The sequence below is a fragment of the Salmo trutta genome, chromosome 2, assembly GCF_901001165.1.
Source record: "Salmo trutta chromosome 2, fSalTru1.1, whole genome shotgun sequence".
In the NCBI taxonomy this organism is placed as follows: domain Eukaryota; kingdom Metazoa; phylum Chordata; class Actinopteri; order Salmoniformes; family Salmonidae; genus Salmo; species Salmo trutta.
This window is the reverse complement of record NC_042958.1, coordinates 14,737,330-14,759,585: the sequence shown is the minus strand read 5'-3', so window position 1 is coordinate 14,759,585 and position 22,256 is coordinate 14,737,330. Positions and strand designations below refer to the sequence as shown.

At 43.3% G+C, this 22,256-nt stretch overlaps 1 protein-coding gene and 1 long non-coding RNA gene across 8 annotated transcripts; both read right to left on the bottom strand.

Annotated features, from left to right (window-relative positions):
• Positions 1 to 528: 528 nt before the first annotated feature.
• On the bottom strand, positions 529 to 1,363 carry LOC115148153 (uncharacterized). The gene is made up of 2 exons (XR_003866588.1): positions 1,288 to 1,363; positions 529 to 572 (listed from the first exon to the last, which is right to left on the bottom strand). It is a non-coding gene; the product is annotated as an uncharacterized LOC115148153 (long non-coding RNA).
• A 1,703-nt stretch (positions 1,364 to 3,066) lies between these two features.
• On the bottom strand, positions 3,067 to 17,697 carry tfr1b (transferrin receptor 1b). Of its 7 annotated transcripts, none has more exons than XM_029695495.1 (22): positions 17,502 to 17,697; positions 16,387 to 16,623; positions 15,086 to 15,201; positions 14,168 to 14,255; positions 13,895 to 13,992; positions 12,340 to 12,391; positions 12,032 to 12,239; positions 11,633 to 11,810; positions 11,366 to 11,503; positions 11,164 to 11,251; positions 9,011 to 9,136; positions 8,814 to 8,897; positions 8,531 to 8,670; positions 8,285 to 8,454; positions 7,973 to 8,092; positions 6,888 to 6,973; positions 6,662 to 6,725; positions 6,431 to 6,578; positions 6,253 to 6,343; positions 5,909 to 6,130; positions 5,683 to 5,832; positions 3,067 to 5,548 (listed from the first exon to the last, which is right to left on the bottom strand). In XM_029695495.1, exons 5-22 carry the CDS (start codon positions 13,897 to 13,899, stop codon positions 5,336 to 5,338), a joined length of 2,283 nt encoding a protein of 760 aa, XP_029551355.1. In that variant the 5' UTR covers positions 13,900 to 13,992; positions 14,168 to 14,255; positions 15,086 to 15,201; positions 16,387 to 16,623; positions 17,502 to 17,697; the 3' UTR covers positions 3,067 to 5,335. The 7 variants fall into 7 exon arrangements, with proteins under 7 accessions (XP_029551355.1, XP_029551346.1, XP_029551370.1 ...); XM_029695486.1 differs by having other exon boundaries at positions 16,439 to 16,623; XM_029695510.1 differs by lacking the exon at positions 13,895 to 13,992 and having other exon boundaries at positions 16,439 to 16,623; positions 17,502 to 17,696.
• Between the last annotated feature and the right edge of the window lie 4,559 nt (positions 17,698 to 22,256).

Genomic DNA, 22,256 nt, shown 5'->3' with positions numbered 1-22,256 from the left:
CTCCCTCCTCTCTATTCCTCCCTACCCTCTCTCCTCCTCCCTACCCTCTCTATTCCTCCCTACCCTCTCTCCTCCCTACCCTCTCTACTCCTCCCTACCCTCTCTCCTCTCTATTCCTCCCTACCCTCTCTATTCCTCCCTACCCTCCCTCCTCTCTATTCCTCCCTACCCTCTCTATTCCTCCCTACCCTCTCTATTCCTCCCTACCCTCCCTCCTCTCTATTCCTCCCTACCCTCTCTATTCCTCCCTACCCTCTCTATTCCTCCCTACCCTCTCTCCTCTCTATTCCTCCCTACCCTCTCTATTCCTCCCTACCCTCCCTCCTCTCTATTCCTCCCTACCCTCTCTATTCCTCCCTACCCTCCCTCCTCTCTATTCCTCCCTACCCTCTCTCCTCTCTATTCCTCCCTACCCTCTCTATTCCTCCCTACCCTCCCTCCTCTCTATTCCTCCCTACCCTCTCTATTCCTCCCTACCCTCCCTCCTCTCTATTCCTCCCTACCCTCTATCCGTTCTACTCCTCTCCCTGACTCTTAGCATCCTCTGTCTACTGCTGAATAAGACAACATCTCTGGAGAGAGAGGAGAGAGGAGAGAGATGCAGTTGATGCAGAGACCAGGTAACCATGACAACTCAGTGAGCTATTACCATCCTGAGTGATGACAGCTGACAGGACCAGTGAGTGACAAGTGAGTACTGTGCATATCAGAGGTTAAGAGGGAGACTGAGATATGGAAGAAGATGGTGCCAATGACTCTCCCCTGTTGGACTCATTCAGCTCAACACTTGTGAGGTATGAACACACACACAACAAACCACCACAAGCACACACACACTAAATGAGAGGAGAAACAGTGCTTACTCTCTGTCTCTGTTTTATTGAGGGCACTCTGAATATCGAAAGCTAAATATAGCCCGTATTCCTCTTCTCTCTGGATTATCAAACAGCACTGCAGTGCAGACTTCTGTTGCTATAGGGAAAATACAGTACTCTACCTTCTCTCTTGTTAAATACCCATGCATGACCCTAGGCTAAATAACAGACATGCGCATCGAATCTAACACGTACACTTCTGCTTTTCAACTAATCGACTGAAGTGTTAAACATAACATGTCGCATCAGTGGACCATACAGACACTGATTAGCCTACTAAAGGTAACCTAATTAGTGACAAAGATCTGAATCAAGATAACGGTGTAGTTCATGCCGGCACTCAGAGATGGAGAAAGAGAGTCTCCCTATTTTATCAACCTCGCCAAAACTCGCATTAATCGGTTGTTTTCACCTTGGTAACAGAAGCACCCAGTTGATTCCTGTCGGTTTTCTCTTCTCTCCGTTAATTCCTGGTAGCGTACTGCTGGGATTACAGGCGTTGCGTCACCGCGTCAGAGACGGTACGTTCCAGGCCGCAAACATTGCAGCGGCCAGCGCGCTGCACAAATGATCGATTGGGTAGAAATTAGCTGCTTTTAGCAACGCTGTGATTTACATACTAGTGTTGCTAGGAATTAGTTTGAATGTAAACGGAATAGTCCGCCGGAAGCCAGAAATTAAGTAACATTGCATTTTACTCTGCTGATTGTCTGTAAGGTTGGTCCTTTAGCAGGGGGTAAATTGATTTAAAAAAAAAACATTAACAGAATGTAAATTCAACGGCCTTTCCAAATGTGGGTCTGTTGTAGACCCACTTCCTCTCCGTTTACCTCGTCAAAAGAAAAGTCCTGCAGAGATTGCAAAACTACAGACTACAGAGATATCAAAACTACAGACTACAGAGATAGCAAAACTACAGACTACAGAGATAGCAAAACTGTACTTCAAATCTATGATACTCCCCCACTTAACATACTGCTTGACTAGTTGGACCCAAGCTTGCTGTACAACATTAAAACCTATTCAGTCTGTCTACAAACAGGCTCTCAAAGTGCTTGATAGGATCATCACTGTTACATCCTCAGAAAGCATAAGCTCCTGAGTTGGGAAAATCTTGTGCAATACACCAACGCATGTCTTGTATTCAAGATCCTAAATGGCCTGGTTCCCCCTCCACTCAGTATTTTTGTTAAACAGAAAACCCAAACATATGGCAGCAGATCCACAAGGTCTGCCATGAGAGGTGACTGTATAGTTCCCTTAAGGAAAAGCACCTTTAGTAAATCCGCTTTCTCTGTGAGAGCTTCCCATGTCTGGAATACACTGCCATCAGACACACATAACTGCACCACATATCACACTTTCACAAAATGCATGAAGACATGGCTAAAGGTCAATCAGATTTGTAAACATAATCCCTAGCTGTGTATTGCCGCTTTCCATGTTGTCTGTAGCTTGTGAGGTGTGGAAACACTTTGTTGCTTTTATGGATTTTGTCTTGTTGCTCTTTGTTCTATGTTGCTCTGTCTGTATGCTACATCTTGCTTGTCCTATGTTGCTCTGTTTGTATGCTATGTCTTGCTTGTCCTATGTTGCTCTGTTTGTATGCTATGTCTTGCTTGTCCTATGTTGCTCTGTATGCTACGTCTTGCTTGTCCTATGTTGCTCTGTCTGTATGCTACGTCTTGCTTGTCCTATGTTGCTCTGCGTGTGCTCACTGCTCAATGATTGTCTATATTGTAATTGTTTTAAACAACCTGACTGCGGTTGAAAATTAGCCGGCTGGCTAAAACCGGCACTTTTAATGAAACGTTGATTAATGTGCACTGTCCCTGTAAAAATAAAATAAACTCAAACGTGCGCCATATCTGCATAAAAAAAAAAGCAAGAATTTGTGAGGGATTTTTATTTTGACAAGGTAAACAGAAAAGAACTGCGTGGGTTTACAACAGACCCAGGTTTAGAAATTCAGTTTTATGTTCCATTAGATGTTCTCAAATTCCCCACTGCATAAGGACCAAGCCTACACACAATCGACAGATTAAGTTGAAATATAATTTTGTTTGTTGCCAATTCCCAGCAACACTAGTGTGTAAATACTAGCGTTGCTAAAAGCAGCTAGGCTAGTCATGATTTGATAGTTAGCTAACAACCACAATTAATGATCAATAAACACACACACACAGTCCAGTATGCTAAGCCAAAAGGTTTATTGAAGCACAACAGGAAAATATAACTCAATAGTACCAAAACGTCTAAAAGCACCCATACTCTGTCCTCTACAGCATTGTAACACACACCAAGTGAGTGGTAGAAGTCAGACGAACATGTATGAGTTCAGACTAGCACTGACAAGTCTAACACAAAATGTTACTAGTTACCTGATTGACAGTGTGATCAATAATCAAAACAACAATAATATTTAGCAGACGGCTACAACAGGAGTTTGTGTCTGATAATTCACTGCATGGGAAAATACACAGGAATAGAATCCTGTTGGCCTGAATGGGAATCGCTGTCGTAGGGATTGCATTTCTAAGGGAAAATACAGTAACATGCCGTAGGACACACAGGAGGTTGGTGGGACTTTAATTGGGGAGGACGGGCTCGTGGTAATGGCTGAAGCAGAACGGTATCAAACACATGGTTTCTATGCATTTGATGCCATTCCATTCGCTCCATTATTATGAGCCGGCCCCTCAGCAACCTCCACTGGTAGGTGGGACTTATCCATTACAAGTAGTTCAGAGGGGAACAAGAGCAGTAGCAGGTCACACACAGAAAGACTGAACACAAAGAAAAAGAGTTATAAAACTCTGGGAAACACTGTTCCCGATAAGTTACTCCACCCTTCAGTGAAATATGGGAGTCACTGCCCCCGATACATACAAAACACACACTGGTAGGCAAAAACTACCATCAATGCTTGTCATTATGGAAGACACTGCCCCCGATAATGGTTGAGATCAGAAATATAAACTGCTCCAAAATAAGACTGGTTAACAGAAATGGCTCTTTCGCTGTCTGAGTGATATTATTTCAGGATATAAAGCTCTATATAACCGACATAAAGCTCCTTTAACAAGTTCATCTCAGAGGTGAGATTTCAGCCTGTTTTCCTTCATGTTGCATCTCAAATGACACCCTATTCAGTTCACTACTTTCAACCAGTCTTAAGGCTGTATATAAAACAGGGTGAAATCTCAGATGTGGCCCAAGTAGCTAGCTGACATTTTTAAACATGCCAAATTCAACACTCTGAATTTAAGTGCATGCATTTCAGCCAATCAAAATGTGACAGTCATGACAACCGCCGCTGTCGGGTACCCAACGTTTCCGTGGTGATACCCCTGTTACTGCGGGTTTCTGTTTCCATAGTAGCGTGGTAGCAGCAGGTGGTGTATTTCTGTTAACAGAGTTGTGTATACAGAGAAAGTCTGACCATCTGTAGCTGGACAGTTTTTCAGAATGTTTCATCTGTATTAAAGCGGTTCCGTGTCGGTCTCAATATTAAACGGCAAACTGAATATTTAAACCAAGTGTCATGGTGGTCAGACTGTCTGTTTACGTGACTCTGTTGCTTCAGCAGATGCTGCCGTAGTAGGAGACAGTATAACCGTCATAAGTATGGAAGGCACTGCTTCCGATAACTTTATCAAATTAAACGATAAATTCATCAAAAGCCAAACGAACGCCTACCCGTCATAAGTCTGGAAGGCACAGCTCCCGATAACTTTTATAAAAAATGAAACGACATTTAAACATTTATAGTGAGCACTGGCACTGATAAATAAATAAATAAACTCTTAACCCAAACTAACGACATGAAACTGCCATACATCTGGAAGGCACTGCTTCCGATAACGTCATAAATATAAACAATATCTTTATCAAACTGATAACATTTATAGTGGTCTCTGCCACTGATAAATAAAATATAAATAGGCTCCAAGGGGTTAGAGGTCGTCTCTGTGGTAGTGAACAAGGCTTTAGTTTGGGGGAGGGGGGGGGGGGTGAGATGAAGAGGGATCAGACAGTGATGTCACCAATCTCAACATTCTTCAGGAAGTCCAGTGATTGGGTCATCACTCGTTACCACAGTCACATGGCCGTAATTACGGCTAAACCCCACCTATTTCTATAATTTGTCTTCTTAACATCTGATTTTAAACCTAACCACACTGCTAACATTATGCCTAATCATAACCTTAAAATGAAGACTAAAAAGCAAATTTTTCTTTTCATGAATTTTCACAAGACAATTGACTTTGTGGCTGTGATAATAGTGACAACCCAGTGACTGACACTGGAAGGACCAACTTGAAAACAGTACTTCCTGGTCTCCGTTATGACATAATACCCCGACAAATCCCTCGTTATCTAATCCTGGGTTTTAAAGTGAACAAGGATGAGGCTGAACCCCCTGACACACACACACACACACACACAGTTAGACCGCGTTAGATCTGGTTGTCTCTGTCCCAGACGTCTCCAGAGAGAGCGTTGGCACAGCCCTGTAGCGTCCAGGTGGCCAGGGCCAGCTGGGTCCGCAGCGCCTCCCTGTCCTCCCCCTCCAACAGGGCTGCCAGGGTGTGGGAACCACGGCCAAACAGCAGGTGGCGGAACGGAACCTCCTTGGGGGAGACATACGGAGACAGGAGGTTGTGTTCCACCTGGGCAGAGAGAGGAGAATCCAATGTTAGTTTATGAATCAAGACAGAACCACTACTGATTGACTTGTGTTCACTATAAAACGGGAGCCGTATGGCCTTGACCGGTTTAGATGACACGGGTTTGTGTGTCTCACCCTCATGATGCGGTCGTTGATGTTGTGGCAGGCCAGTGTGTCAGTGAGGTCGGTGTTGAGTAGCTCAGTGTTGAGGTCAGTAGCAGCTCTACTGTAGGACCCTAAGGCCATGATGAGCCAACGAGCTGACAGACCCTCGGCAGAACCATCCTGTAACACAACAACATAATTAGGGCTGTGCGCAAAAACAACTACAATGTCAACAAAATCAACCATGAAAACAAACCCGGGTGACTTGTTTGAGGCGCTGATTGATGTTGACCACCGATTGGGTGAGAACCTTCCTGTAGCGTTGCACGTCCAGACGCAGCACGTGATCGTGGACCAGTCGTAACGCCAGCTGACCTGCGACCAATCCCGCCCCAGTGGCTATAGAACTAAGGTGATGGGCGGTGGCGAAACCAAGGTATTCCTTGTTGTCAAAAGAGGTGCCGTAGTGAGGGTAGACCTACAACATAGACACACATGGAGACAGACAATGTTAGATCTATCTAGGTTACCCACCCCTGTATTACAGATGGTTCTGGAACCATCTGTAAACACATCCAAACCTGACAGTGTGTGTCTCACCTCCTGAGAGACGAAGCGGAAGGAGAGAGAGGGGATTCCAGAGAAGGCCAGGAACGGATATGCACAGTCTTCCATCTGCATGGGCTTAAACCTGATATCACACACACACACACATTAGACCTACTGTACACATGTATGGTGTGATATATCATTAGAGTGATATGTGAGTTGTACTCACACTGCCCTCTCAAAGTTGACTCCAGACACCTGATCATACAGAGACTTCCCAGACTCTCCAAAACCAATGGGATTCTTCACCTCCTTCATGGTTCTTTCCAGAAGGCTGTAGAGCAGGGGGCTGGCAGACGCGCTGACAGCATAATTCCCTGAGGATCACATCCACACACGTATATTAAAAATATACTTTATGAAGTATTTTGGTGGTGTGTGTGTGTGTGTACACACTCACCTGTGACTACTCCGTCCAGGCTGATGTAGGTGATAGCTCTTCTGTCCAGAGAGGAGAGGTAACCCTGGAGAAGAACACACATTAAATATCACACACTGCTACTTTAGAGGCTGGTCCAATCAGTGCCGTCCAGCGACATATTTTTCTCATCAAATGCCGTTAGCTGAAACACTGCCTTGTCCTGATGAGGAACTTTCCACCCATAATGCATGTGTGCAGGGCTCACCTCCAGCCACTCTGTAGCTCCAACACTGCCGTACTCTCCTGCACTCCAACTGGCAAACACCAGACTCCTCCTGGGACGGAAACCATCTACACACAGATGTCAGAATGTGTGTGTGTGTTAATGCATTGGTGTGTGTGTGTGTTAATGCATTGGTGTGTGTGTGTGTGTGTGTGTTAATGCATTGGTGTGTGTGTGTGTGTTAATGCATTGGTGTGTGTGTGTGTGTTAATGCATTGGTGTGTGTGTGTGTGTGTGTGTGTTAATTAGAGGTTGACCGATTAATCGGAATGGTCGATTAATTAGGGCCGATTTCAAGTTTTCATAACAAATCGGTAATCGGTATTTTTGGACACTGATTTGCCGTTTTTTTTTTTAATACCTATTAAGTTAAAATAAGTGTTGTTGTAATTGTCATTATTACAAATGTAAATGTCTTTTTTTGGTCCTCCAATAATCGATATCGACATTGAAAAATCCTAATCGGTCGACCTAGTGTTAATGCATTGGTGTGTGTGTGTGTTATGTGGGACGCTAGCATAACATAATTCAAACATACAACTATTATATCCCATTTTAAAGATACACTTCTCGTTAATCCAACCACATTGTCCGATTTCAAAAGGCTTTACGGTGAAAGCATAACATTAGATTATGTTAGGACAGCACCTAAACAAGAAAAACCACAGCCATTTTCCAAGCAAGGAGTGTCATCTGATGAAGATCAAAGGTTAGTGATTCATTTTAGCTGTATTTCTGTTTTTTGTGACGCCTTTCCTTGCTTGGAAAATGGCTGTGTGGTTTTTCTTGTTTAGGCGCTGTCCTAACATAATCTAATGTTATGCTTTCGCCGTAAAGCCTTTTGAAATCGGACAATGTGGTTGGATTAACGAGAAGTGTATCTTTAAAATGGGATATAATAGTTGTGTGTTTGAGAAATTTGAATTATGAGATTTTTGTTGTTTTGAATTTGCCGCCCTGCTATTTCACTGGCTGTTGAATAGTGTGTACCGCGGGTGGGATGCCACATGTGCCAGAGAGGTTAATGCATTGGTGTGTGTGTGTGTTAACGTATTAATGTGTGTTACCTATGTGCACCATCTCAGACACTGCTCTAGCCAGCTCCAGCAGCAGTGTGGTCCCGACAGTGGCTTTAGCGTAGCCTGGACCCCACGCATCCCTCTGAGCCCCCAGTACCACGTACCGATCTACACACAAGAAAATAAACACAAAACCCTGTCACTAGTACAAACACTGTGCATAGAGATGAAACATTGCTCCTAAAACTGTAGCATTCATAGATAGACCACTCAAAAAGACTGTGTGCCTCAGTTGGAAAGAGCATGGTGTTAGCCACGCCAGGGTCCTAGGCTCCATTCCTGCTGGGGTCACACACGTACCTGGCTCAATGAAGCCCTTGATGACTCCAAAGACGTTGTGTATCTCGGTGTCCTGCAGCACGTTGTTCACCTCCACTGTGACATCCTCACTACCGGCCCCTCCCAGGGTGTACTTCACATCGTCCAGTTTTCCTTTAAAACTGGGAGGAGAATCAGGCCCACCTATACGTCTGGGGAGAGACAGACACACAGTTAGGCATAAGTGTGCGCGTGCGTGTGTGTGTGTGTGTGAGTGAGAGATCTTACTTTAGTATCTTGACAGCAGCCTGAGCAGTAATGCTTTGGGCCAGTACATTGGGCAGACCAGAGGACTGGGTGGGAGGGAACTGGGTGTGGTTGAAGGAGGGGAACCCTGGAGTATAGGGGTCTCCAGAACCTAGATGGACCTACAGGAGAAAGTCACACAATCAGAGCTACGACATCAGAACTAAAGGGCTGCAGTTGAAGCAGCACCTCTGGATCAGGCTCAGTAATCATCACTAAATAAGATTCACCCTGGAGTGGTGTGTGTGTGTGTGTGTGTGCTCACATGTCCATATAGTTCAGTAGTTTGATTCTTGTGTTCAGGGTAAATCAACACAGCAGATACTCCCAATGCAGCTACATTAGCCACCTGAAACACAAACGCAGGTAAGAACACCAAAATCCACTGTTACATATTGTATCGCTCGCACACACACACACACACACACACACACACACACACACACACACACACACACACACCTGCTGTGCCAGGCTGATCTGTCCTGAAGCTCTCAGTAGAATCACGGTGCCGTTCAGCTCAACCTTCAGAGTCTGTAGCAGTGCCAAGTCCTCCTGACTCCCATAGTTACCATACACTGCCTTGCCCTGCAGACACACAAAACAATTCCCCCTTGTGAGATTCAGGCAACAACTGTGATTGCAAACATTAAGTGGCAGAAAATATGTTACAACTAGAGGTCGACCGATTAATTAGGGCCGATTTCAAGTTTTCATAACAACCGATAATCTGTATTTTTGGACACCGATTTGCCTTTTTTTATTTGTATTTAACTAGGCAAGTCAGTTAAAGACACATTCTTATTTTCAATGACGGCCTAGGAACGGTGGGTTAACTGCCTTGTTCAGGGGCAGAACGACAGATTTTTACCTTGTCAGCTCGGGGATTCGTTTTTGCACCTTCCGGTTACTAGTCCAACGCTCTAACCACCTGCCTTACATTGCACTCCACGAGGAGCCTGCGTGGCAGGCTGACTACCTGTTACCTTGGTTTCTTGCTGCCCTCGCGTAAGTTGCTAGCTAGCATTAAACTTATCTTATAAAAAACAATCAATCTTAACATAATCACTAGTTAACTACACATGGTTGATGATATTACTAGTTTATCTAGTGTGTCCTGCGTTGCATATAATCGATGCGGTGCTTGTTAATTTATCATTGAATCATAGCCTACTTCGCCAAACGGGTGTACCTAACCATAAACATCAATGCATTTCTTTAAAATCAATATACAAGTATATATTTTTAAACCCGCATATTTAGTTAATATTGCCTGCTAACATGAATTTCTTATAACTAGGAAAATTGTGTCACTTCTCTTGCGTTCCGTGCAAGCAGTCAGGGTATATGCAGCAGTTTGGGCCGCCTGGCTCATTGTGAATTGTGTGAAGTCCATTTATTCCTAACAAAGGCCGTAATTAATTATGACATAACATTGAAGGTTATACAATGTAACAGCAATATTTGGACTTAGGGATGCCATCCGTTAGATAAAATACGGAACGATTCCGTATTTCACTGAAAGAATAAACGTTTTGTTTTCGAAATGATAGTTTCCGGATTCTACCATTTTAATGACCAGAGGCTCGTATTTCTGTGTGTTATTACGTTATAATTAAGTCTATGATTTGATAGAGCAGTCTGACTGAGCGGTGGTAGGCACCAGCAGGCTCATAAGCATTCATTGAAACAGCACTTTCGTGCGTTTGCTAGCAGCCCTTCGCAATGCTTCAAGCACTGTGCTGTTTATGACTTCAAGCCTATCAACTCCCGAGATTAGGCTGGTGTAACCGATGTGAAATGGCTAGCTTGTTAGCGAGGTGCGCGCTAATAGCGTTTCAAACGTCACTCGCTCTGAGACTTGGAGTAGTTGTTCCCCTTGCTCTGCATGGGTAACGCTGCTTCGAGGGTGGCTGTTGTCGATGTGTTCCTGGTTCGAGCCCAGGTAGGGGCGAGGAGAGGGACGGAAGCTATACTGTTACACTGGCAATACTAAAGTGCCTATAAGAACATCCAATAGTCAAAGGTATATGAAATACAAATGGTATAGAGAGAAATAGTCCTATAATTCCTATAATAACTACAACCTAAAACTTCTTACCTGGGAATATTGAAGACTCATGTTAAAAGGAACCACCAGCTTTCATATGTTCTCATGTTCTGAGCAAGGAACTTAAACGTTAGCTTTTTTACATGGCACATATTGCACTTTTACTTTCTTCTCCAACACTTTGTTTTTGCATTATTTAAATCAAATTGAACATGTTGTTTCATTATTTATTTGAGGCTAAATTGATTTTATTGATGTATTATATTAATTTAAAATAAGTGTTCATTCAGTATGGTTGTAATTGCCATTATTACAAATAAATTATAATAATAAAAAAATATATAAATATATATATATTTTTAAATATCAAAAAACAACAAACAAAAAAATGGCCAATTAATCGGTATCGGCTTTTTTGGTCCTCCAATAATCGGTACTGGCGTTGAAAAAACATAATCGGTCGACCTTTAGTTACAACATGTCCCTTTCCAAGCATTTAACCTTAGATTATATTGGGCCAAAATATCAAAAGATCATCAGTCAATGTGGACATTGATTGGCTGACCTTAGCTTTTCCTGTGGCGCTATAGGCCAGGTAGCCCTTAGGCCGGCACACCTCATCTTGGCCAATCAGTACACGGTTTGGCTTCTCACTGTGGGGAAAGGGGATTGGAGGTGAGACCGTTAGAAGCAAAGTGGAATTTTGCGTGTGTGTGTACGAGACAGAGTATGTGTGTGTACGAGACAGAGTATGTGTGTACAAGTACCTGTTGGGCGTCTGTAGTTGGACATAGTGCATGTCAGTCCAGGGCTCCATCTCCAGACTCTTAAAGCTTTCCAACACATGATTTCCCAGAATGTTGTCTCCAGTGCTCCCTGCTGTGTGATCTGTCTGTTCAACACCACTGCACAGAGACAGAAAGAGACAGACAGAGAAAGTCAGAGAGAGACAGAGAAACCGACAGAAAGAAATACAGACAAAGAGAGAGACAGACAGGACAGTTTAGTCAGTCTTTTCAGGTGTGTGTGTGTACCTCAGTCTGCTGTTGAAGGCATCAGGAGTCAGTCTCTGTGCCAGCATGCTGATGATGTTGGTCCAGGATAGAGAGTATTCTACTACAGCCTCCTTAGCCACGCCCTCTTCCTGCTCAGGATCACAAGGGATTGGCTCTTGGAGAGGAGAACGGTGGCTCACATAGCCAATCAGATAACCTGAAACAGAGACAAGGCAGGGATTGGTTAAAGAGAGAGAAAAGGTTTGTTTTGCGTCACCCAGTTCCCTGGGTGGGTGTAGATTTTACTTTAGGACCAATGGAATGGTCTAAAACACGCAAACTCCGCCCACCCTGGGCACCGGGCAATGCAAGACGAATTCACCCAGGGAGCGAGGGCAAGTGTGACAAAGACATGAGAGAGTGAAGAAGACTATGCACCGATGATGAAGATAAAGAGGATTCCAAGGGCCAGGTAACACACGTTGTGGTAGTTCCGCTTGGGGCGGGGCCTGTAGGAGGGCGAGCCCCCTGGTTGGCCTGCCTGCTCAGAGGGGGCGTGGACATCTATGTCATCAGACAGCTTCACCTCCACGTGGCTCTCTCCGTCTGACTGCAGAGTGAAGGGACTGTACCGCTCACTCTTAAACTACACACACAAAAGAAAGTGGGGGAGAGAAAATTGAGAAATGATGTGTTTGTTGGGGTCTGAGGCAAATATTGTGTGCGCGTATTTGAGAGATGCTCACCATTTTGGAAAGCGACGACCTCACTTGATTAATAGTTGTTGCCATGGTAAATCTGGAGGAGAGAGAAGCAATGAGAGGGAGGTAGAAGACAGAGGGTGAGAAGGGAGTTGAAAGAAACAGGGAAGGTTAGTCTAAAGTCATTTTTGAGCTTATATCCTCATTCCGTTCCTCCCTGAAGTTTGCATTAGAGGTGTCCACGGGTCCAAAAAGAAAGTTGGAGCCGTTCCAATAAGAACCCGGGGCTTTCTCACCCGGACCCAATATGCATAAATAAAAATCAGAAAATATAAAAAGACCCAAAGGAACCCGAGGACCACGAGGCCCGGTTGGATCCAGACCCGATCAGAGGGAGGGAAGCTGCAGAAAAGTAATTTTATAAACTACTTTGTTAACCGGAGCTGATAAAGCGTAAGAGACGTGCCATACAAGCGAGAGACAAAAGACAGCAACCAACAAGCCAACTCGTGCTATTGTAAACTAATAGCTGCAATAGTAGATTAACAGCTGCCATAGCTAGGTTATTTATCATCAAATATGATTACGTAGTACCCATCTTGACTGCATCAAACCGGGAGAAGTTAGTTACGGTAGCTAACGTAGGCAAGCTAGGCTAGCTGAGGCTGCAGTGCCTGCGCTTTCTGATCCATACGGTTACAAATAACAAGAACTCCATTCTGAATATTAAGTAGCCTGCCAGTTGGCTCTTGGTCATTGTAGCCTATTCTTTTCCTTTTGATTCCATCTTCCATTGATTAGATATCTCCTTACTTTTGCCACACATGGAGCAAGGCTCTATGCCGCCTATTACCAATCTGATAACTCATGATTGGCCAACAACAAGCTACTATGCTCCACTCTCGTGAAAAGCAATTGCATAAATCTCTCTCTGATCTGTAAAGGCCCTTCCGGACAAGTCAGCTAAAACGACATATACCCGAGATGTGTGACAATCATATCAGATCCAACCCAGAACCACAACATTCTTTAGAATTCTGGATCCAGACCCGCTTGAGTCCCGGATTGGGTCTGGGTATTCGAGTACAGGTGGATCCATGAAGACTTCTAGTCTGCACCTCTTCACTCCCCCTCATGGTTTAAAATCATTGGATTGGTGTAAGCAATAGGCAATATAGAATTTCCATCATGTTTAACACTTTAAGGTGGAGGGAATGAATAAACCCTTCATGGAGAATGGGGCTGTACTGTAGACACAAAACAGATCAGTAATTCACTGAACCAGTGATGCGTATCAGGCCAAGGAATATTTGTTGTGTAAATACAGTTTAGGTGTGTCAAGCACAGGTTGCTTCAGGCAGGAAGTTACAATCAAAGCCACAAACTGACACAGAAATACTTCTGCTACCAACCAACACAAGAAATGATCACACACAGACATGCAGGCAGACCTCCCTATCCCTTCTCCTCTCTCCCTCAACACTAGACCTCTCACACTGGACACAACACACACACAAATAACTAAACTTGAGAAACTGATAGTCACAGCATCAAAGTCCATACAGCACAAACAGATCTGGGGCAAGGCTAAGAAACTCACGGCATCAACTGAAAATTATGTTTCTTTAATCTGCCTCTGAGGGGGGGCGTAGCCAAGTCAGAACCAGGAAACTATACATACATTTCTCCCGCCGTTTCCTTGTGGTTGGCAAGAGAGAACACACACACCCATCAGAAACAGTTCTACACCCCAACACACACATCCACCATGAGTGTCACAAGTATAGCACACGTAAGAAATGTTTACATTTGAGTCATTTAGCAGACATTCTTATGCAAAGCGACTTACAAGTAAAAAAAAAAAATGTTTTACCTTTATTTAAGTGCCTTGCTCAAGGGCACATCTACACATTTTTCACCTAGTCGGCTCAGGGATTAGAGGCTTTAGAGAACCAGGACCCCTATACCAAATATACAGACGCACTTTTTTGAAACATGAGGAGTTAAAACACAGTAATCCCCATCTTCATCATGTCCAGCTAAACCAGTTTATGTTAGCTAATAATAATTAAATTGAGATGTCTCTCTCATGGCTACATTATGTATGATATTTCCTATGGTTGCTAACAAGCTAACACTTACACGTCAGCTGAGAATCTATGGTATGGCTTTGACACACCTTAACTATACCATCAAGGTCAGAGCTGTCACTTCCTGATCGTCAATGACTGTGCACATAGAGAAAGCCATTGCTATAAAATTAATCTGCCAGATGTCCATAGAAAGACTTCTACACCAATCTACATTTTAACAGTGCAGATTGAAATACTGTAGTAGGAGCTAGCTAAAAGACGTACCTAGTTTGATTAGATACTGAGGCAGTTTAAAATGGCAAGGACATTGACTGGCAGGCCTGCCTAAGCGAACATATTGCTTATATGGCTAACTTACCCTGGCTAATAATAACCATAGCATAGACAGCTAGCTACATTATTATTTTCATGCCTGTCATTATGACAACTTGAAATGCACTTATCGATAAAATGCTAGCTAGCTATAGTTAACTTTAACTAGCTAACGTTGTAGACAGACACAGTAGCTAACCTCGATGCAACCAATAGTTTTTACAGTTCAGCACAATGTAAAAACCCTCACAGTTGCATCGAAGCTAATTTATAGCTAAGTCAGCTCAGCTATCTACAGCTTATCAGTAGATAAAAACAAAGCAATAAAAGTGACTGTTGAATAAAACGATATGTAGTTAGCTAGCTTGCTATAGTCATATTCTCACCTCTCTCCTCCTATCCACGTGCTCTGCCCTCTTCACTCGAACTGGCAACCTTCACTGGATGAGTGCCTAGCGGTACTTCCGCTATGTCGTACTTCCGGTATGTACTTCCGGTACCGCTACCGCCAAAAAATTATGGGACAAAATGGATTTTGGTTGACATTCTGCAAATTCTCTCATCGATCAAACATTTGATGTCAATAGTTTTCTGTTCCCAAAAATAAAATATGTTATGTACAGAGTGGACTAAAGTTTGTAGACTTTCCCTTTTGCAAGTTTAAAAAAATTGCGTTGTTCAGCAGTGCAAAGGTGAATTGAGTTATTGCGCACATTTCACAGAGTAGGCGTTCCCTAACGGATATATGCAGATGAGCCCAGTTATAAATAGTCTTTTAGTTATAAAAATCTTTGGTACCACCACAGATAGAACAATGAGGTTAGTGGAAAAAAATATGTTTTATAATTATCTGAAGATAGAGCACAGCGGAGCAAATAAATCATAGTGGGCAGAACAAGCAAGGAAGTGGGCAGAGCCATGCACGAGTTAGCAAGATCCTATTGGCGCGTTCGTGTATTTGCTTTTTTCCGTTAAGGAATGCCTACTATGTGCACATGTGCAATAACGAAATTCAAATGTTCCATGATGATAAAATGTGCAGAATGTCGGGCAAAAGCCATCTCGCTCCATCTTCTCACACTGCTTGGCACTGAGCTTTCTCTCATCACCATATCTGGGGGTGAATGGAAATGCCAACAGGGTGCTTTAGATTTATACATCCAGGGAAACATCTGTCTCATTGTTCTATCTATGGTGCCATCCTCCTCCCAGGCTACCCTTCCCCTCCCCACACACCACCCTGATAATGTGCTTTTAGGATCTTTAGCTACTAGAGTGACATTAGAGGGCTTGCAGTTGACGTACGACGCCTCCTGGCAGCCATGTTGGAAGACACCCGCATTAATTCTTCTGACAATAACAGCCAAGTGGCTACCCCAAACTGCATGATAACAGTGCCTAAAACGAGTTGATTCGTCACCACGGTAACTTTCTGTAAAGTATTTGGCTGCTCTAACAAGGCAGGACAGACAACGGGGAAAAAATATGTTTACAGATTCCCCGCAATCATGAAACACCGTTGGTGAAACCAAGATAAGACTCAAGAATTGTCAGAAAAGCAAAGAAACCTATTTGCCCATCAAGACCTGAACCCAGACAGCTGTCAATAACGGGTCTGCTACGATCATTTCATCACTGGTAAGTCAAGTCTGATCGATTTCGAGTTTAGTTAAGCTGTTATGCTAACCAGGTGTAAGTGAGGACTTGATGTACTGTATATTCTTTAGGTTAGGTTTTACTTCATGTGTTCGCTCCCATGTGCTGGTAAGGGCACAGATGACAGACAGGTAGGATTCCAGTTGAGGTGGTTTAATAACGCTGAAGATGCACAGGCACGGAACAGCACTGCACAGTGTATGTAGTATGGATGGGCGAAGGCACTTAGTGGTCTGGCAACATGCTTCAACCAAAGTGTGTGTGTGGTCTGCAAGAGAGAAATAAAGATAAATAGTGAATGACAGAATATAATCTCCAATTCACATCTCTTATAAACAATATGCATGGCTAGAACATGACTATGATGACAATGTTATACAGGACCATACAGCGCAATACAACATGACTCTAATTTTAGATCTAAGGGGTGCTGCCGCACATGTACTACAAAGCATAGCACCATCATCTTCAGTTCAGGGCTACAAATGCACAATGAACTTGAATACCTCTAAACAGTGAAATACAAAGTTAAATCTAGAATTGGCTATCTATTTCGCAACAAAGCATCCTTCACTCATGCTGCCAAACATACCCTCGTAAAACTGACCATCCTACCGATCCTCGACTTCGGTGATGTCATTTACAAAATAGCCTCCAACACCCTACTCAACAAATTGGATGCAGTCTATCACAGTGCCATCCGTTTTGTCACCAAAGCCCCATACACTACCCACCACTGCAACCTGTACGCTCTCGTTGGCTGGCCCTCGCTTCATACTCGTCGCCAAACCCACTGGTTCCAGGTCATCTACAAGACCCTGCTAGGTAAAGTCTCGCCTTATCTCAGCTCGCTGGTCACCATAGCAGCACCCACCCGTAGCACCGCTCCAGCAGGTGTATTTCACTGGTCACCCCCAGGGCCAACTCCTCCTTTGGCCGCCTCTCCTTGCAGTTCTCTGCTGCCAATGACTGGAACGAACTACAAAAATCTCAAACTGGAAACACTTATCTCCCTCACCAGCTTTAAGCACCAGCTGTCAGAGCAGCTCACAGATCACTGCACCTGTACATAGCCCATCTATAAATAGCCCAAACAATTACCTGTCACGAGAATTTTCATCCCAATGTTATTAACTTAAAACTCACTATATGCTTTGACCAATTCCCCGGGGGTTGTAAGGCCCTGGTTAATAGACGAATTTGACAAAATCCCAGAAGTCTGCAAAAGGTTAGTTCTTTTTTCAGAGAGCTCTCCATATCATACAATGTACACAGCCTTTTATACCTAACATTTGGTCATACCATATGTCATACCCCTTACAAATGCCGCTCCTCTTCTTTAACACTGTCAATGCTTATTTACAAGTCTTCTCCATCACATACATTGCTAATCATATCCTGCCCCATGTTACATAATCTACTCCCTGGGTGGGGAGACCTTCCTGTTTATCAGTTTCACAGTAGTCACAAGTTGTCTGCTGTCTGTTAACAGTTCCCCTTTTCCTTGAATGTCTTGCTTACATTGCTAAATCATTAAGCTTAAACTTTTCCTACACACACACACACATTAGTACATTCATCTTATAATCACTGGGTTATACATTTTCAGGGTGAAATCATTTAGTCAAGCCTTTAATCATAGAATTTCCATTACAATCCACCCTATTGGCTAAATATTTCACATACACTATAACACATCTATTTTTATTGGATTCAGAAATGTCACACAAAATCAAACTAGATAAAAGAAAACGAATACATGTACTTTCATCACATACTTATCAATGACTGTTCTAGGCCTATATCCAGTCATAACTCTTCGGATTAGGATTTTCGCTATGACTTTCATTTAGAGAAACAGTCTTCCTAAACACTAAAGAAGGTCTCATCTAACATGGGTTCCTCATAATTGAATGAATCCTCCACTAGGCTCGGCGGTAGGTATTTGTCGTCCAATTGGTCTGAACTTGGAATCGGTCCGTATCTCATCATCTGCTCCGTTATCGATCTCTCCAGAACCCTAGAAATGAGACCTCTCGCACAAGGGACTAAACAACAACCACACAATACGAACACACTCATACAGGTGAAAGCAGCCCACACCACAGTGATTACAACATTTTTCAATTTTTCAAAGGTACTCTCGAACCACCCCGTGAGTGCAGTGTCCACCCCGGAGTTTTCTGCTGACTCTTGAGCTAAATTATTTAGACCGGCCAGGGCCTTGGTCACTGATCCATCTGGAGCTGTGTTATCGGGGATGAAAGTACAGCACTCAGGCCCGAATATCACACACACACCACCCTTCTCAGCCAGAAGCATATCCAAAGCTATTCTATTCTGTAATACCATCAAAGTAGTCACAGCTGTGTGTTCCGCTAACCCTTGAATCGCATCTCTGGTATAGTTGATGAAACGCTGCTGGTTATAATAGATGTAATTTATCCAGTCCACATTCTTATTGATAGTTGACCACCAAAAAATACTTGATTCCAATCCAGCCCATATCTGATTCCTAGCTTTGAACTCATCAGGCACCCCCCTTGGAACCCCAATGCTATCAATGTAAATTCTATCGTTGAAGGACCCTGACGGAGCACTTCTCCTCTCTTTTACCTGGCACTAGGTCTTTGTGTTGTATAAGGGTGAAGGGCATGCCTAACTGTACCAATGCACAAATACCGCTCCAATTTGCAGGCAGGTTTGGCCACAGCTTCATACCTCCACACAACCACCAGACATCCGCTCTCAGCCTTTTTATCTTACTAAAGTCCTCGGAACTCAACCACCCAGTCAGGTCCCTCATTGTCTCGTCAGTTGTAACATTCTCTGTCCTATTGCATGTTCTTACTTCCCCTACGTCCCGTCCGTGTGTCTTGTGTCGAGTCATACAATAATAGTCTCCTCCTGCGACAGTGAAAGGGGGAAGTCTGGATCTAATGGGCACATGGGGATACAGATAATGCAGATCAGTTACTGTTATTGTCTGGCTTCCCTGCTTTCATGAACAGCTTTACCATACAGGCCATTCACCTGGATAAATTAATTCCATCGAGTGGAAAGTGGATGGTTGTCAACTGAGGTTTGGCTGTGGCACAGGCATAACATTCTTCTTTGGCTACTGATCTAGCTGTATACTGAATCCATTCCAACCATAGGTTGGAATCCCCAAACCCAGTTTCCACCTCAATCACTTCCTTATGATTTTTCGTCTGAATTATCCTTACCGGTCCTTGACTCTGGACAGCACCATGGGGGACGTCAATGTCCTCAGGGGTTGTGCTTGTATTCTGGCTAGTCATGGAACCATCTCCTACCTCGAGCTTTGCTACTCTGAATGGTACCATAGTGTCAACCGAAGTCTGGTCAAATCCAACATACCATAACCCTAAATCCTCTTTCTTTATGCTTGTAATGGCTATTCGTACCTTTATGCAATACTTCCCTCGTTCCGGATTACAGTCAAAAACCCTGACCTTTACGATGCTCCATCTGTTTCTATATTGGGTGTGTGGATTGACATAGCCCTCTCTTTCTGTGTGAGCTATGACCTGATTCCATGAGTTACACTGGGATTTACACAGATATCTTCCCCATGAAGTTAGAGTCCTAGACTGCCAGGAGGTTAGGGACCCCATTTGATCTACATAGAATTCTATTGAGACATCCTTCCCTAACTCTACTCTCACTTCCTTTTTATCCAGATCGAGTGACCTTTTGAACTTAGGTAATACAAAATCCTCCTTTTCTACACTATGGGTTAAGTTACCACCTTCTTACTTCTCGAGTGGTGCATGGTGTATTTGGAATATGGCTCCCACAATCAGATAGCTCAGACTGACCAGTACTCCTGTAAAGCCCCACCCCTTCCCGGAGAACATATAATTGGCTAGAGGCCAACCCATACTTTCACTTCTATGAACGCACACAGTGAGGATCGGGCGGGTTAGGGAATCTTCATTAGAGAGGTAACCCCCGAACCTTATTGGTATTCGGTTCTTCTCCTAACTCTGTGATTGTTCGACAGTGTCAGTGTGTCTTACCCTCTTACAATGTGTGATATGCACCCAGGTAGCTCTTTCAGCTATTCTCACCGCGAAGGCTGTCACCAGAAGTACTTGGTATGGCCCCTCCCATCGTGGCTGCTTCCAGTCCTTTTTCTTTAGGGACTGGACCCAGACCCAGTCTCCTGGCCGAATCTTGTGTGTTACCTCCTTCCGTAGTTCTCCTGTTGGGCATAAAATCTTTGACATACGGGTGTGGTTACTAAACAACTTTCTCATGTGTTCTGTTATAGTATTTTCTGCTTCTACAACACCTTGTTCCGGTCCTCCTAGTTCTGGCATTCTATAAGGCCTTCCAAACACCTTCTCAAATGGGGATAATCCATCTTTATCAGGGGTTATCCTTATGGTCATTAACACTATGGGTAAGCATTGTACCCAATTTCTACCTGTGCTTATGTGAGTCTTTCTTAAAACGTGTTAGGGACAGATGTTCCGCTAGCGGAACGCCTCACCAATATCCAATGGTAGAGCGTGGCGCAAAATACAAATACCTAAAAAATGCAAAAACTTCAATTTCTCAAACATGACTATTTTACACCATTTTAAAGACAAGACTCTCCTTTATCTAACCACACTGTCCGATTTCAAAAAGGCTTTACAACGAAAGCAAAACATTAGATTATGTCAGGAGAGTACCCTCCCAAAAATAATCACACAGCTATTTTCAAAGCAAGCATATATGTCACAAAAACCAAAACCACAGCTAAATGCAGCACTAACCTTTGATGATCTTCATCAGATGACACTCCTAGGACATTATGTTATACAATACATGCATGTTTTGTTCAATCAAGTTCATATTTATATCAAAAAACAGCTTTTTACATTAGCATGTGATGTTCAGAACTAGCATACCCACCGCAAACTTCCGGTGAATTTACTAAATTACTCACAATAAACGTTGACAAAAAACATAACAATTATTTTAAGAATTATAGATACAGAACTCCTTTATGCAATCGCGGTGTCAGATTTTAAAATAGCTTTTCGGTGAAAGCACATTTTGCAATATTCTGAGTACATAGCCCGGCCATCATGGCTAGCTAATTTGACACCCACCAAGTTTGGCCCTCACCAAACTCAGATTTACTATAAGAAAAATTGGATTACCTTTGCTGTTCTTCGTCAGAATGCACTCCCAGGACTTCTACTTCAACAACAAATGTTGTTTTGGTTCGAAATAATCCATAGTTATATCCAAATAGCTCCGTTTTGTTCGTGCATTCAAGTCACTATACGAAGGGTGATGCGCCGGCACATTTCGTGACAAAAAAATTCTAAATATTCCATTACCGTACTTCGAAGCATGTCAAACGCTGTTTAAAATACATTTTTATGCAATTTTTCTCGTAAAATAGCGATAATATTCCAACCGGGCGACGTTGTATTCGTTCAAACACTGAAAGAAAAAAATGTAGTCGTCTCGTGCACGTGCGCTCCAGTGTCATTGTTCTCAGCAGGACCACTCACAAAAACTCCTCCTGTTTTTCGCCCAGAGACTGGAGAGCTCTCATTCCACTTTCTGGCGCCTTCTGAGAGCCAATAGAAAATGTCACGTTACAGCAGAGATGCTGTATTTTTGATAGAGATGCCCTTGAAGGAGAACAAATTGTCAGACAGGGCACTTCCTGTATAGAATCTTCTCAGGTTTTGGCCTGCCATATGAGTTCTGTTATACTCACAGACACCATTCAAACAGTTTTAGAAACTTTAGAGTGTTTTCTATCCAAATCTGCTAATTATATGCATATTCTAGTTTCTAGGCAGGAGTAGTAACCAGATTAAATTGGGTACGTTTTTTATCCGGCCGTGAAAATACTGCCCCCTATCCCAA

Bases quoted from the DNA above. Each gene is read 5' to 3' on its own strand.
- tfr1b (XM_029695479.1), bottom strand. From the start codon at position 17,612: ATGGAGAGCTCTCTGAAAAAAGAACTAACCTTTTGCAGACTTCTGGGA. The intron at 12,392-16,438 runs GTAAAACCTAAC...TCTCTCCTCCAG, and splicing joins CATGGGAGCGAACACATGAA to ATTTACCATGGCAACAACTA. The intron at 11,252-11,365 runs GTACTTGTACAC...CTTTCCCCACAG, and splicing joins CAACTACAGACGCCCAACAG to TGAGAAGCCAAACCGTGTAC.